The sequence below is a fragment of the Patella vulgata genome, chromosome 2 (assembly GCF_932274485.2).
Source record: "Patella vulgata chromosome 2, xgPatVulg1.2, whole genome shotgun sequence".
NCBI lineage: Eukaryota > Metazoa > Mollusca > Gastropoda > Patellidae > Patella > Patella vulgata.
The window spans coordinates 29,641,434-29,658,106 of record NC_065880.2 but is presented as its reverse complement, the minus strand read 5'-3'; the positions used below and the strand labels follow the sequence as shown (position 1 = coordinate 29,658,106).

The following is a 16,673-nucleotide window of genomic DNA, read 5'->3' as shown; positions in this document are numbered from 1 at the left end:
GAAAGATACATAAATATATTATCTGAAAGTTGCCCTTAGCTGAAAGTTACATACTATATAATGCCTAATATGTATGTATAATAGCTGAAAGTTATATATAATGGCTGAAAGTTGAAAGTTGCACATGCTTATAGTTGCATAGTGGCGTGTAATGGTTGAAAGATACCTAAATATATTATCTGAAAATTGCCCTTAGTTGAAAGTTACATAATATATAATGCCTAATATGTATATGTAATGACTGAAAGTTATATATAACGGCTGGAAGTTGAAAGCTGTAAGTGGTTGACGGTTACATGGCTGAAAATTACATATAAGTGGAAAGTTCTTCATGGTTGAGGGTTACATATAATGGCTGAAGGATACATATAATGGCTGAAAGTGGAAAGTTGCACATGGTTGAAGGTTGCATATAATAGCTGGAAGCTGCATGCTTGAAGGTTACATATAATGGCTGAAAGTTGCATGGTTGAGGGTTATATACAACGGCTGAAAGTTAAATATAATGACTGAAAGTTACATAATACAATGGTTGAAAGTTATATATATATATAATGCCCGACAGTTGCACTTAACTGAAAATTTCGCATGGTTTAAATTTACATTATAATGGTGGAAAGTTGCATAGTTATATATAATGGCTGAAAGTTGCATTTGGTTGAAAGATAGTTATATATAATGCCTGAAAGTTGAAAGTTGCACATAGTTCAAAGTTTAGCATGGTTGAAATTTGCATATGACTGAAAGTTGCACATAGTTGACAATTGCACATACTTGAAGTTGCATATAATGGTCGAAAGTTGTACATAGAAAATTGCATATAATGGTTGCCGGGTTGATCTTGCACATGGATGTAAGTTGCATCTGAAAGGTGCATATAGTTAGTTGACAGTTGCATAGAACTGAAACTGCATATAGTTGAATATATTAATTTCGTGGAAACTAAGAAAACTCGTATTACTAGTCACAGTATATTTAAAACTAGTGGATATGGTTGACGCTGGTTTGGTTCCAATTTTCTTTTTAATTATTGTTTTCCGGTGTGGTATAAAAAAAAATTATTGGTAAAGGTTTGTTGGTATCGTTACGATTATCACATGTGTCATTTCTACCAGTGTCCGTTAAATAACTGTCTAAATAATAAATAATGACAACGCAGAAGAAACGACGAAAGAAATAAACCGGACAGTTTCTGAAGTGTTTTTTTTTTGTTTATCGGCGACGGACCATCCCTTTCTGGTTCATTTAGTCGGTGAATACCAATTGGATTTCTGCATTGTTTTGTTTCGATTAAGACTCAGTAGAGTTAGTGTGATGGTTGGGATTTGATGAAGACCCATTGGAGTTTTTGGGATATCTGGTTTCTCGGTGAAGAACCAAAGGTGTGTGAGTTGACGATTTCTGTGAATATCTACTTGGTCTCTTGTCTTTTCGTCGAGGACCTTTTGGGATCTTTGTGATTGTTTTTTTCTGTCCTGTTGGAACCACGTTATTTCTTAGAAGTTTCGGTTCCTTCCTTTCTCGACGAGGACCGGTTTGATTTGTATCATGCATGGCATCTTTTAATTGGTGAAGACCCATTTGATTTTTTGGAAGTTTGGATTTTCGTATGGTTTTGTTTTCTTACTCGGTGTGAATCCAACTGATTATTTTGCTTGGCATCTTTTTATTAGTGGAGACCCATTGGTTTTTCGGGATGTTTTATTTCTTGTCTCGGTGAAGACCCATTGAATTTGTGCGATGCTGGCATATTTTATCACTCAATAAAGAGCCATTTCGTTTACCCCCTCCTAGACTTACTCGATTTTTTCGAAAACCTCTTGGGATTTTGCTGACGGACTTTCTTTATCCATTTTCGGTAAAACAACATGTAAACAATAGTCAGATTTACTGGACATTTGGTGAGTTTTTCAGGTGATAGCTACCTTGTACAGTGTTCGGAATATATATATCGGTAAAATGGTAGGTGCCGAAATTCAAACCGATCTATTTTAAACGTTAATATTTGACTGAATCCTTTTTATAAAGCACAGACACAACTCCTTTGGTATTTAATTCGACATAAATCCTAAACATTTATATGAAACATGATGATGTTTTTCATTTAATAGTTCCCTTGTAACTATACTAAATAGGGTAACTGAGGAGGGTTAAAGATTTTTCACACTATAATCTCACGTTGTTACGTTTTCGAATTTCAGAAATAATAAAGAAACGTTAATGAAACAAACCGGATAGATTGTGCATCTTCCTTTTTCAAATTTCAAATCGGTGAAGATCGTTTGGATTTTTCTGGTAATTGCTTTCGTGTGTCGACGAATAAGTGAAGATTTTCATGAAATTTGGTTTCTTGTTTCGGCGACGAATAGGTGTGGATTTCTGTCACGTATGGTTTCAGTTTGTCGGAGAAGACTAATCAGACTTTTGTGATGTTTGGTTTTAGTTTGTCGGAGAAGACCAATTAGACTTTTGTTATTTGGTATCTTTAGCGGTGAAGAACCCATTGGATAGGTCGCTAACACAACTTCTAACAAACATCTTTAAGACAAGTGAAGTCATATGAAACTTGGTGTTTATCCCTTGTAACTCTAGAGGAACTGAAGAGGTTTTAACGGTTTTGCACACTGCATACACTCTCATTCTGTATGACAGTTAAAATGATGAGTTCGAATCACTGACATTTGTTTGAAGATGATCGGAAACTTGTCACAAACTTGGTGGCGTGGTATTTTGGGTCTTCCCTGGGTTGGGTGAATTTGAAGTAAAAAACCAGCTTGATGAAATATCGACTGAATTGGTCGAATTTTGTTTTCATTACTCAATCCCTATTACACGGTTACACGCAGTCTGTTTACGCCTGTTCAAATTGCAGACAAAATGTTTTTGTCGAAAATGTTTCTTTAAAATTGATTATATACCGGTAATTACAATGCCTGCACAAAAAATATGGACAAAACAACCCTTCAGAGTCACGTGGTCTGTTTTACTTCCCATATACAAGATGTTTCTTGAAAATTGTTAGAAACTGGAAACTACACTACAATATATGATAACTGAACAGCAATATGTAGACAGAACAAGCTATTTAGACACCACACACAGATAGCCTGTGTCTAAAACGACATGAATACATAAAGTACGAATATCCTTAAACAACTGTAACATTCAATGTTACCTGACATACAATGTGGGATAACTGCACAACAAAATACAGACACAACAAACAATACATGGACACATCAGATACAACACAATCACACATACCGGTACATCCTCTGTGAAGAAATAAACACAACTCAATTACACATACATTCTCCTTGAAGAAATATTTACGAAAACGTAAGTTGCCAACAAAATGAAATGAAATGGGGTTTAACGTCCTACTTTTCTACAATGTTGCTAACAATACAATCAATCGTATTTACCTAATAAATAAACTAGTGTGACATCACTGTCATGTTTATATACTACGGATACATATTTATATTCAAATTGATAATCACTATTTTTCTTGTGATCGGACAATACGTTAGAATTCAGCAATATCATCGAAACCATATACCCATGTAATAGTTGATTTAAAACCCGAATGCCCAATTGGTGCTTTGTTTTGTAAAATCGCAGATGACAAACCAGGTGCCTTGAAAAAATAAAAGCGAAGAATAAATGAAATAAATATTTGTAAGTGATCACTTTCCATTTCTATTAGCAGGTGTGGTTTTGTAAAGAGCTACAAAATTCTCATATTTCAAACTATTTTAAACATATTTTAATTCGCGTGCCGTGACCTTTGTATTATCTTTAGCTTGTTATTTTTACTAATAACACTGTTCTAACACAATAAACTGGTCAACTGACCATTTTCTCTTCAAACATAGAACCATTCATACCTTAATTACAGTGTGTATCCTGTAATCTCATTTCAAATTCAAATGAACGTCAAGAGAAACTTGACCTCTCCGTCCACGATTACGTCACTGTTTTTGAATTTTCTATTGTCGCGTGCCTCGAAGTCAAGGAGAGGCAGAAAGGTCGTGACCTACACGCGACCTGCACGCGCAATTGTGCAGGGGATTAAGATGAGATGTTAAGATGCTCTAGAAATTCTAATCTGGAATAAGCCCAGGTGGGGAAGTGGTTTAACAGGTGGGTCAATACACCTCTATCAAAATAATGATGAAACGGATCAACGTACTTCAACCTGGTGATAATTTGGTAAATAAATAGATGAAATCATAGAATAATAAATGTGTATCCAATAAACAACATGATGATGCATGTTAGATACCTCAATTAAAAAAATATATAAATATATAGGGGTTGTTTTTGTTTTGTTGGTTTTTTTTTGGGGGGGGGGGGGATTTTTTCGGGTTGTTTTTTTTTTGTTTTTTTTTGTTTGGGTTTTTTTTATCGATGTAAAATTGCAAATCAATATATTAATGAAGGAATCTATCTCTCTAGCTACACAACCTTAAATTATTCTCTCAAAAATTACATAAATATACAAATAATGATAAAGACATAAAGCAAATAGATATAGAACATGCTAAAAGGAAAAGGCATAATCTGTTATAAAAGGAGGTCGTAAAAGGGAGTCAGCCATGAGTGACCATACGGTAAATATTGATAATATAAATATACAACGCTTCACATCCGTTAATTTTTTTTTTTTTTTTTTTTTTAAACAAACATGTTATTTTTTTTTTTTTTTTAAACAAACATGTTAATAATCTACAAGCATTTCGCCAACTAAAACCAACATTCTATCTTTATAAAATTGAGAATGCAGAGCATTTAAAAGTGCAAAAGCTGGCTATTCGATTAAGGGGAGATAACTCCAATAATTAACTCTTGCAAAAAGATCACTAGTCCATGCAGTACTTTCATTGATGCAGTCAAAGTTACCTACGTTTTAAATACTTTCTATATTTAAAACATAATGATTGTAAATTTCTGTCACTCGGTACAAATTTGCTTTTAATTAATATTGGATTATGTTTTCGGTTTTATTTTTAAAACGTATTTTGATATAAATACTTGCGTGGAATTTCCTGTTAATTCATGCACAAAATTCATTCACAAAATAACGCGTAGCGCCTTGAAAATCATAAACATTTTCACACATTCGTAGATCGTAATATAGGTTATCTCTTAATGTTTCTATCTCTGATCATAGAAATATAAATCACAATAGGCGTACTTTTAAACTGATTAATGCAACATTTTGTTGCTTTAACGCGCGTGTTGTAAAGGATAAAGCAGAGTTCACGATGTGTTATAAATGAGTTAACCCGTTAAAATAATCATAAAATGTGATTGTTCCAACTTAACTACAATCTTAAACGCATTCTACACACATCTATAATTATCACCCGCCATCACCTGTCACTAGTTTGTGGTTGGTCAATCTTTAAAATCAAATTTATTTTCTTTTCTAAAGAGCCATTTAATAGAAAAATGATAATGGTTACTGTCTCCCGGCGAAGTTGTTTCAGCCGTGCACATCTCTATAAAACTGAACAAAAACTAAACTATAACCGTTACAAAAACCTGTTTCTTTTGGGGTTTCGAGTCTTCTACTGCTACGAACCCCTGCTGTTTCACTACACTGGAGTAACAATAAGACGAAATGATGAATGACAGAAAGAGTCATAGTTCATTATGGTGACATCATCCCGTGTGTTAGTTGATATGACCTAACCAGTGTATATTTCACCTTGCACGTGCCCCGTGAGTACGTTGACAGAACCCCTGTAATTATTACACGAAAATTAAAGCGGATTTTTTTGAGAGGTAAATGAAAGCATCCCGGCTTCATTAACGGCGATTTGACAAGTTAAGGTGTCGCTTTTCGGTGCACGTGGCCCTCATTAATCTTTAGTTAATACCAACGCCGTTAAATTAACAAACTTATCATCCAACTCATCGCTAATCCACTAATTTAGTTAAAGGTTAAAAAATTGCGAGGCGACGTTAATTACGATCGCACACAGGGAATTCTTTTCAACCACTGGGAGGATATGTTATAATGAAACATTATGAAACATCAGTCTAATGTCATTTTGATGAATTTATGACTGCATATGTCCTTAAGTATTATAATCAAAGAGCACGTGACGCGGTTACTAAGACGAGCGACATAGTGAGTTAGCCCCAGGCATTTCAGACTTAATTAATATTACTTCAAGAAATAAAAGCATATAGAAGTGACTGGTGACACTAGCCTACTAAAGACAATCATAGCAGCTATAAAGAGAGAACATAATATTATCTGGCATGATAAAGTTACATAAGCAATCAATGTTTTACAATCAACAAATAACCTTTACGAGTATTAATAAACAGTTCCATGCCCCAAAAAGTATTATATGACTATATCCGTTAATTGTTAAGGGAGAATAATCCAAATCCATTGTCCTAGGTCCCATTAATAGTGGATTTAATACTAATAGATTACATAGCAAATTAAACACGTTTAAATAGTATCAAACAGTATTAATTTATCACTTGTATTTTATCAGTAATATACATTAGTAAAGTCTACTATCTACCCTGAAATAAATTGAGCGTGTTCATAACACCTGCGATTTCATTTGATTTATACAAATCTGAAATGTGTCTGAAAGAAACTGGTACACTACTAGGCTACAAATAGGCGACGCCGGTCATAGTATACGGATTTGGTTGAAGAAAGAATTATTACATACATATAAATACATTTAGACTGGTGATATCCAACAAGTATGATCTACAGTCCAATCTTACAAACAAAATAAATTGAAGCAGGCTTTGTGTATTGCACTGAAATTGAAAATTTTACGACACCTATGTCTCTCGAATGTTCCTCGTTAAAATGAATTGTCTCCCTTGGTATACCAAATCGAATTGTTTACAATCTATTTTTAGTAACATATTAACCATTGCGTCATTTTCCAGACGCTTCGACCAGAAGGATATTACGTCATTTTCCGGAAGCTTCGTATTCTATTGGATAAACTTATTAACCATTACGTCATTTTCCAGAAACTTCGTCTAAATAGTAGAAGAATAATCTTGTAAATCGGCTAACTGTTAGCTACAATTTATCAATTTTAAGTCAAACGAAAATATTATTTCACAAATAAAAAATATACACTAAGAAATTAAGCTTAATGATATTTTCAACAATTAATTACATAGAAAATTCATATATTTTGCTTTTACCTTCGCATACTTCGTGCGATTGTTTTTCACTTTTTTTTTTATTATTTTTACTGTTTCTTTCACATTTCTTTATTAAATTTGTTATTTACATCTATACCTATAAAACCTCTCGACTTGATTGTCGGCGTCTTCCATAATGTTCTACCTAGAGAGCTTGAAGGCTGAATTGTGACCAAACGATGTGTTAGTTATATCGAACTCATGGATCGGATTCAGGACAATATGCTACGAAGGACATTGATTGGTCTGTAATAAAGAAAGATGTCGTCTTACTAACCATAAAAATAATAAACATACATGAAATCAATTAATATAATAGTGTTAATGACATATGGACTTTTAAAATATAAACAACTGTGATTTGTTAAGGATGTAAGTGGTGTGCGTGTACGTCTGTAAACATATTGTGTCTGTAAAAATTTGCAAACAAAATCTTTATCATTTCAAAAGCTGGTACAAAATGTTCATGTACGGTATTTACCATAGAATTCAAACTTTACTCACCAAATGTTCTTCATTTAGCCACCAGAATATTCTGTCTCCCTTCCATTTGTTCTGACACAACACAACATCACTGCTTGGTCGCTATTCAGTCTTGTGGCTCGCTGTGTTTACAGCGGCCTTATATACTTTTACATAACGTCATATACTAAATTTAGACAATACGTAGGTAAAGCGTACACACGACAGGTATCGGCATGTCGTCATGTTCTATATTTAGAGTGGATCGTTAGGCAAACGATGGAAAACTACCCAGCAACAATAAGCTGACACGCCATTTTATAAATAACGGTAAACAGTTCAACTGGTTTACTGCGCAGTTTATCGTTATTTCAACAGATGTGGTCATGTTTTTTCTATGAACAGTCAATATTGCAATAAGTATAATATCGATTCCTGAAGTCAAACTTATATAAGCTAAATTCTTAGAATATCAATATATTTTTGATTTATAATTTCATGGATTTCTCCCTTTTTAAATGAGAATTGATGGAAGAAAACTGTTTTTTATGTTTTTGTAATGCAAATATTTGCTCTTTAGACTAAAAGCTGAGAATTAGTTTTGAAACGAAAACGTTTTTCTATTTATAAGTTCATAATGAATGTCATGTTTCGAAATCTTGCTCGTCAAAACATCTCGCAAAACACAAACTAAGAGACGCATTATGACGTAAACAATGAAACATACTAATCAATCTGATTGTCATATTCCACGTGAGGAATGTGTCAATGGGTGTGTCATAATTATCTTGAAAATATAACTGTGTGTAATGTCCCCATTTTGATAAATAAAACTCAGAAGTAGAATTATAAGACTGTAAACACTGTATTGTTTTAGTAAAGAAAATGACCTATCGCCACTGCTACTGTTTTGTAATAATAATGCAGAAGTGAGGCAATACCGATTATTGGGTAAAGAGAAAATCACGCACGTTTTGATACTACTTGAGACAGACAATGTAGCATATTAAGGTAGACACCATACTAAGGCATGCCGAAATATAAACAACATGTACCCTTTATAACTTAATAAATTAATGCCACATGATTTTAAAACCGCAAAATGTTAAATCATGCAAACCATTTTTTTAATTCTTGCATTCTAATATTGTAAAACACAATAATTTGAAAGTAAAATTGTAAAACCACAAAATCCTAAGCAAGCAAAGCAGTTTTCAATCTTACATTCTAATATTGTAAAAAGTAGTGTTTTATAACAGCTTGTGTGGTAGATAACTAGATATGTCAATAATTATAACCGATTTTTGAAAAACTATCGATTTCTTATTTTATAAAAAAATATAACATTAAGTTTACCTTTCAAATAAAGCCCTATAATCCTATATTTTGCAAGCATAATATTCTGGTAATAAAATATATTCAGGTGTAAAACTCATAATATCGATAGTATTGGTAAGCAGATTCTCACAAACCCATTTAAATGCTTCACACCAAATTTGAAAAAAAGATCTGTTAAAAACTGTGACCCTATCGCATTAACAAAGTTTTCGGTTAAGGGCGGATAACCCTGAGACAAAAGGCCGCGGATAGGGTTCTTCCTCTCATGACCAAAGGCTTCAAACTAAATTTGAAAACAATCTGTTAAAAATAATAGCTACTACCGCGTTCACAAGAGCGCATAACCAAAATCACCCAAGAAGTTTACGTCAACAAACATTTTATCTCACAGTTGCGTAAAAAGACAGGGGCTATAAAGGATAAATAGCAGCCATCTTGAATCTTTCTAAGTTATCCATTTTTGGGGGTTTTGATTTAGATTTTGGACAGGATGTGTATACTATGATTCTACAACTCACCTTTCCTTGTCGGTCACCCTATGCAATATTTTGGGCGCTAAATGATAAAACCAGCGGTTCACAAAAGATATGCCCACATTTTGCAAGAGATGGATAGAGAACAAGCTAAAAACAAAAGCGATTTTTCGTACAATCAGGGGCCATAATCCAGAAAGTTATGGTCTGAAATGCGCAAATATCGAAAGGGGCTGAGATGTTATATAGTGATATATTTAAACGGTTTTTAAAATCGGATACAAAATTGTGACCTCTAGAGAATCCACAAACTAAGAGGCACGATTTTTCGTACAATCAAGCGTCGTAACCAATCTGATTAAAATACAGATCTATATTTCGTTTCGGTTTTTTTATATACTTTCGACGGCCTATACTACATGAAGATCTGATCGGTTGTTGCGATAGGCAACCAATCAGCATTGATGTTACTAGTGGATTACCAACAGTTCCGTGCAAAACACGCCTAAAGCTCGCCGTAACAGACCGTTTAATTGGCTAATAAATCACACTATTCAGATCACGTCAATGATAACAACTCTTCCAGATCCTAGTGTAGTAAAGACAATTAAAACGAAATTTTGAACTATAAAAACGAAACGAAATAGGATCTGTGTTTTAATCCGATTGGCGTCGTAATCCAGGAAGTTACGGTCTGCAGATATGTGCAAATAGCGAAAGGAACCAAGATCTTTGGGACATAAACATATACTTTAAGTTTCATCAAAATCGGATAACAATTGTGAGTTCTAGAGAGTCCACAACCTTGGTATGACATACTTTCACATTATTTACGTACAAGTAGCCGCCATTTTGTCAGGCAGTTTTGGTCCGATTTTCACGAAATTGGAACTCAACCGTCATTTGTCAAAATTTCAGTTATCCATAATTTTTTCATTTTTTATAAAATCATATCTTATATCTTTCCCTTTCGGTCACATTTTGCAATACTTTGAGAGCTATGGCCCAAAAAATACAAACGCCCTTATCGGTTTTTGTCGGTGATTAGTAGAACCGGTCATGAACGAAGTCCCATTAGATCTGAAAGTAAAGAAGCACGGGTGGTATCCATGGATGACTGGGTAATAATTAGCAGGTGAAAAACTTCTGGTATCACGATGGCTAAGTGGGTGAGACGCTGGCTCGCTAGCCTGGAGGTCGGGTGTTCGATCCCTGCATTGGCCGAGAAAGGTCATCCACATTTTCCGGCGTGGTTCTCCTTTGTCAGTGATGCAGGACGGAGGGCCTGACAAGGACAGCTGTCTAGTCATTCGGATGGAACGAAAAACCGGGCCCCGTGTACACATTGGAGTGCACGTAAAAGATCCCTTGACAGTTGCCGCTGCCCGGGCAAAATTTCCCTCATAGCACACTGTATGGCGTATGCCCGTCTTCATTAGCCTAGTTCGGAGCAAAACAGTAGGACGTTAAACCCCATTTCATTCATTCATTCATTCGTTTTCAATATTGTCTATAAGGAATTTAAGCATTCGTGCGCAAGTCAGAACATGTTTAGTCTTTATTGGAACATTGAATGTCACTTCTATATGCTATGGAATACATTAGTCCTTCTAATTTTGTCCAATTGCATGGTTTGTACATGTATATTCATGCAACCACAGAATCCATTCATTTGATTTGACATATTACTTTTAATGTTAGTATTTACGACGCGGCTCATGGACCCATGGCACTTGCAAGGCCATGCGTAGCCATGCGTGATATGTTGTGTCCGCGGGTTTGTCTTCTGGATTTCTGTTTATGTGCGGAGCTGTTTTAATGAACATCATATTATAATGCCACATGTCGGCATATTATTTAACAGTATAAATGATGCGACCTCCGGCCATGTAAAACATTATGTTATAATCAGTGAAACGCGAAGTTTAGTTTACATAGTATAAGAGGTAAATGATATTACCAGTGTTTATTCATGTGTGTGTTTACATGTTTGTTGGTACGAAAACTACTGTTGAAATCATCTCTTATTATTTATATAGAAAATACCCTCGACTTACCCCATGGGGGAATTATCATGTAATATCTGATATTGTCATTCAAACCATTAATTATCGGGAATAAAACTCACTCATTGCAGTCGTTCATAAATATGATATTTAAAAAACGGGAAAATTTTATTTTATTGTCGAGAAAACCATTTGGTATGTATTTTGTCAATAAACAAGCAGTTACTACCGCATGGCGTGGTCTTGACTAATTTACCCAACAGTGACACAATCGGATATGATAGTACGTATTGATATTACAGGTCCGCAGAAAATCAAATTCTCCTTAGCTATATATTACCCCGTATTAAGTATAGACTGATTTAAACTTGCCAAAAATATCTGACATTGATAGACTTGCATTCTTTATAAGCACAAGTACAAGAATATTAATAGCATAGAAAATAGAACTTCAAGAGGTCGATAAGACATTTTTTGTTCTTTCCACAAATCTTTAGCTCTGTTGGTGGCCCATCAGCGAAAAGAGGAAGCAATTCTCTTCTTATTTAAATTTGATTTAAGCATCTTAATCGCTTAAAACTGCATTTCTTTGAGCTTTTATTACAGAAATACTATATTCATCTTTCTTAAGCCGTCGAAATGAAGAAAACGTGTTTCTGATTTATTCTTCTTTATTGCTGACACGAGCTGGAGTATGAGGTGTATGTCTATGATCCCCCAATTTAAAAACACTCCCCCGCGGTTAACAATATCACCCTAGTGACAAGACCAATTAGCTTTGTTGTCATAATGCATACTTGACTTAAGACTGGACGAGACTCCGGTGTTAAAGAGCTTTCCATTCTAATCCAATCAAATCTTAGTAATTATTGGTCAGCGGGAAGCGTCTCGTGCCAAGGTTTTATCGGTGTAATCAATGCCTATTTTGGAAGCTTGTGGTAGAAAAACCGACGGGGAAGGGTGAAACGAAGACTATCAAAGATTCCATCAGTAAATTTAATTGTTGTAAAAAGACACCCACTTTCCTTCAAAATATACCACGGTATTAATTACTGAAACGTCAAACCTGCACTTCCGCTATGACATCAACCAGGTCATTATCAACGCCATGGAAACTGTTGTCATAGTATGATTATACTTTTAGTCATAACTAGACAGAACAAGAGAATTACTAATAAGTATGATCAATTATACGAATAAGCATTTACATCATTCAAATTCCATTTCCCCTTGAAAATGTACCAGTATAATTACTGAAACGTCAAGCCTGTACTTCTGTTATGTCACCAACCATGTCATTATCAACGTCATGCAAACTGTCTCAGTAGTTTTGTTATAATATTTTCATATCTAGGCATAAGTACTAGATAATGATGAAATTATAAGGATAAGCATTAAACGGATTGAAAATCGACTTCCCTTCTAAATATACCACATTATTAATTAATAACTTGTGACGCCATTATCAACTACACAACTTGATTGTTTTGTTGTTTTTTTGTTTTGTTTTTTCAAAACTAGAAAGGGTATAATGATAAAATTATGAGAATAAACATTAAAACCGATTCAAAAATTTCAAACCAACAATTGCAATTACCTCAATACATATTTTGTCAATTTAGAATTTAAGCTTTGTGATTTATAAATTCAGTTCAACTTTTCAGGCATCGCTTCTTTTAATGTACGTATATATACACTATAATTTAAATTCTTGTTTCTTCTACGATGTTAATTTCTTTTCCAGTATTTTTAGTATATCCTCATAACATTTTATATCGGTATATAAAACTTCTCAATCCACTGTTATACCAGGCAATGTTCTTAAGTTTGTTGACATTGCTGTCAATCTCACCACTGGGATTCCCCTATTTACACACATTCTGCCAATAGATGGAAGCAGAAATATTGTTTTTACTCGGGCGGCGAATTAAAAGCCAGGAATCGACATGCCTGTCTATACACTGGAGGAACTGATCAGATTTCCAGCCTGGTATACTTAGGTACGTATATAAAACCTCTCCACAAATTCCATATTTTACTTTTAATCAGAAAATCTCATTCAATGGTCGTCAATGGTCAATCGTATCCGGACATGGAGTGCCAGACCATGTACTACCAGCCGCATCAATATTCGGATTCCATTCAGTATCAGTCTCCAGCCAACAGTTACAGCTACCAAATGACTGGATCCGATCCAGAGACCGAGTATGGAGATACTTGGCCAGAACAGCCGTTTTATTCTGGTTTTTATTCCGGACAAACAGACGATGGACACAAAATATCCATGGAACACAATAATTTTATAAACAATGGTATGGGTTATAGTTCACAGATACCTTTTCACAGCTACGCAAACTCGGCAGTTCACGGAAGACATATATCTTCGCACAAGAAACGCCCACCAATGGATCAAGCAAGAGATGGAGCCACGGAAAGGGAACGTTCACGGATGCATTTACTAAATGACGCATTTGATCAGCTACGCAAAGTTGTGCCGAAATCCAATTTAAGTGAGCACCAAAAACTGTCAAAGATTGCGACATTAAGACTTGCCATACATTATATTTCTGCTTTAGGAAGTATTTTAAAAAGCACGGGAGTGGAAATAAAAGTGGTGCCCGATACTGTTTCCGGAGATCGCCGAGGACGTCGACGAGGTGGACGTAAACGGAAACTGGCGCAAATATCGCATAATAATCCACAGCAATCCATGATGGCAAATAATGACTGTAATAATAACATATACAACAGAGTTTTAGAACGAGGATTTAAAATAGAAAAAACGAATTCTCAAAATAGTATGTTAAATGCATATTAGACTAGTCATAGCAGTGACAAAAACGTTTTCTTTTCTATTTTAAAATAAAACATGTGTTTTGAAACAGGAATCTGTGGAATTAAATGTGTTTTATGTCAGGTAATTTTAACAGTTTTAATTATTTGTACATTCATTCATTCATTTCGTTATTAATTACATAGAAATACAGTGTTAATTTTCAAATATTAATATTATTATAAATTCTTAATTCATTTAGCTTTTTGTTTCTTTGTTTGTTTGTTACTTTTTTTACAAATATTATTGTAAATTATTGATTATAGAAAACCGATTAAAAATAACTAATTAATAAAAAATGGCATTTATTTTTATTTTGCTTCTCAACGTGAACATAAAATTTGTCTTCGTATAATGAAGAACTGTTTGATGCTTCGTAACATTTTGATAATTAAATAAAATATGTCTGATTAAAAGCCGTACAATGCAATATCAAACATCTGGGATTTTTGTTGCTTTTCCTTTGTTTCTGGAGGGCGGGTGCCGGCAGAGCTGGAGGTGGGGGAGGGTGTGATAGGGATTCGTCTAGCTTAATAATTCTGCTAATTTCAGAAATTTTGCAGGGCAAATAAGTAATGCTCAGTTTGACACTAGCCTTGATGTGCATGGAGTTTATATTTCGTTATGTATTTTGCATATCCATTTAAGTATGTTTCCGAATTATAAAAAGAAGCAAATTAACATTGCAATTAAGAGCCAAGGGCGTTATAACAGTTGTTAATATTTCTGCAAGGGGGGGGGGGGGGGTACTGGTATTCTTGGAGTGTGTTTGCTGAGGGTTGAGACCACAATTTCGGGTAATAAGAATAATTATATTCTTCCATAATACAATTAAAAGAAAAAAATATAAAAATTTACGCTTGACGAGGCCTTAGATTGTCAGGATATGCTGTCACTAATGAACAGTTCTGATTGACTGGCATTATAAACGTGTGTATTGCAAGTTAAAGATTCGGGGGTCACAGTGGCTAAGTGGGTAAGACGCTGGCGTGGTTCTCCCTTGTCAGCAATTTAAGACGGAGGGCCTGACAAGGACAGCTATCTAGTCGTTCGGATGGTACGAAAAACCGAGGTCCCGTGTACACATTGGCGTGCACGAAAAAGGTCCCTTGACAGTTGGAATTCGATATAAAAGTAGGCCGTAGTGCCGCTGTCCGGGAAAATTTTTCCTCATAGCACACTATATAGCGTATGCTCGTCTTCATTAGCCCAGTTCGGAGCAGAACAGTAGGACGTTAAACCCCGTTTCATTTCATTTCACGTTAAAGATTCGTATTTTGCGTATGGTGGTCTTTATCTGTGAACCAATCGGAAAATATAGGGAACAGGCAGATAACTCTATCTTCTCATCGAAAGGTCAAAAGTATACGGCATAATATGCTTGACGTAGGGGCGGTCGATCTTAACACCTCACTGACAATTCAAGGGCAGAGTCTAGTCGCAAGCATTGCATGAACGTAACGTAAAAGACCCCTTGACAACTGGAATTCGAAATAAAAATAGACCGTAGCACCGCAGTACGGGCAAAATTTTCCCTATATCATACTGTATGGACTACGCTCGTTAAACTCCCATTTCATTTCATTTAAGGCGGTTGGTTACACAAATTCCAACTGCAGGGGTTTACGTGCACGAGAATGTGTACACGGGACCTCGGTTTTGCATCTTGTTCGAACGTCCTTGTCAGACCTCGCCCCCATTCCAAAGGAAAACCACCCTTGAAAATGCTTTCATTTAATAAAAGACCCTGGCAACATTCTCTACCCAACACTATCAACAACATGTATTATCAAAAACGCATATTGTAGATGATACGAGTTTTTAGTGAAGTGTTCAATGAAGGTGTCCTGTCAGAGAGGTAATAGGCCTAGCCTGTTCCTCAATCCTTTTCAGAGAATAAAATATTGTTTATAAAAAAACGACTGAGGTGTGGAATCGTTTGTACTTTTCAAAAGTCTAATGGTGGTGTATGCAATTTAGTAATGTTTGCCATGTGTGTTAAAATGGCAATCAATCTGATTAAAATACAAATCTATATTTCGTTTCGTTTTTTTACACTTTCGATGGCCTACACTACATGAAGATCTGACCGGCTGTACTGGAAGGTCGCGTCAGGGGTTGACCCTATGATGTCAGACATTGATTAATCAACCTGTTGCCGTCGTTTTTAGTGGTTTACCCACAGTTCCATGCATCGCACGCCAAGAACTCACCGTAACAGACCGTTTCATTGGCTAATCCCTCACTTCAATCAGAACGCCGGTAATATAACAACCATCCAGATCCTAGTGTAATAAAGACAAGTAAAACGAAATTTTGAACTATAAAAAACGAAATAGGATCTGTGTTTTAATCAGA

The 16,673-nt window shown here is 35.0% G+C and overlaps 1 protein-coding gene across 2 annotated transcripts in view; it reads right to left on the bottom strand.

Moving 5' to 3' along the window:
* LOC126811674 (decapping and exoribonuclease protein) overlaps positions 1–7,864 on the bottom strand; it is a 146,153-nt gene extending 138,289 nt beyond the window's left edge. The window contains exons 1-2 of one of the 2 annotated variants that reach the window (XM_050537488.2): positions 7,708–7,864; positions 7,301–7,449 (exon numbers count right to left, since the gene is read on the bottom strand). In XM_050537488.2, coding sequence (XP_050393445.1) covers positions 7,301–7,338 — 38 coding nt within the window. In that variant the 5' untranslated portion in view covers positions 7,339–7,449; positions 7,708–7,864. Of the gene's footprint in view, positions 1–7,203; positions 7,450–7,707 lie in introns of those variants that run through there. The other variant, XM_050537489.2, reaches the window with a different exon arrangement.
* Positions 7,865–16,673: the final 8,809 nt, after the last annotated feature.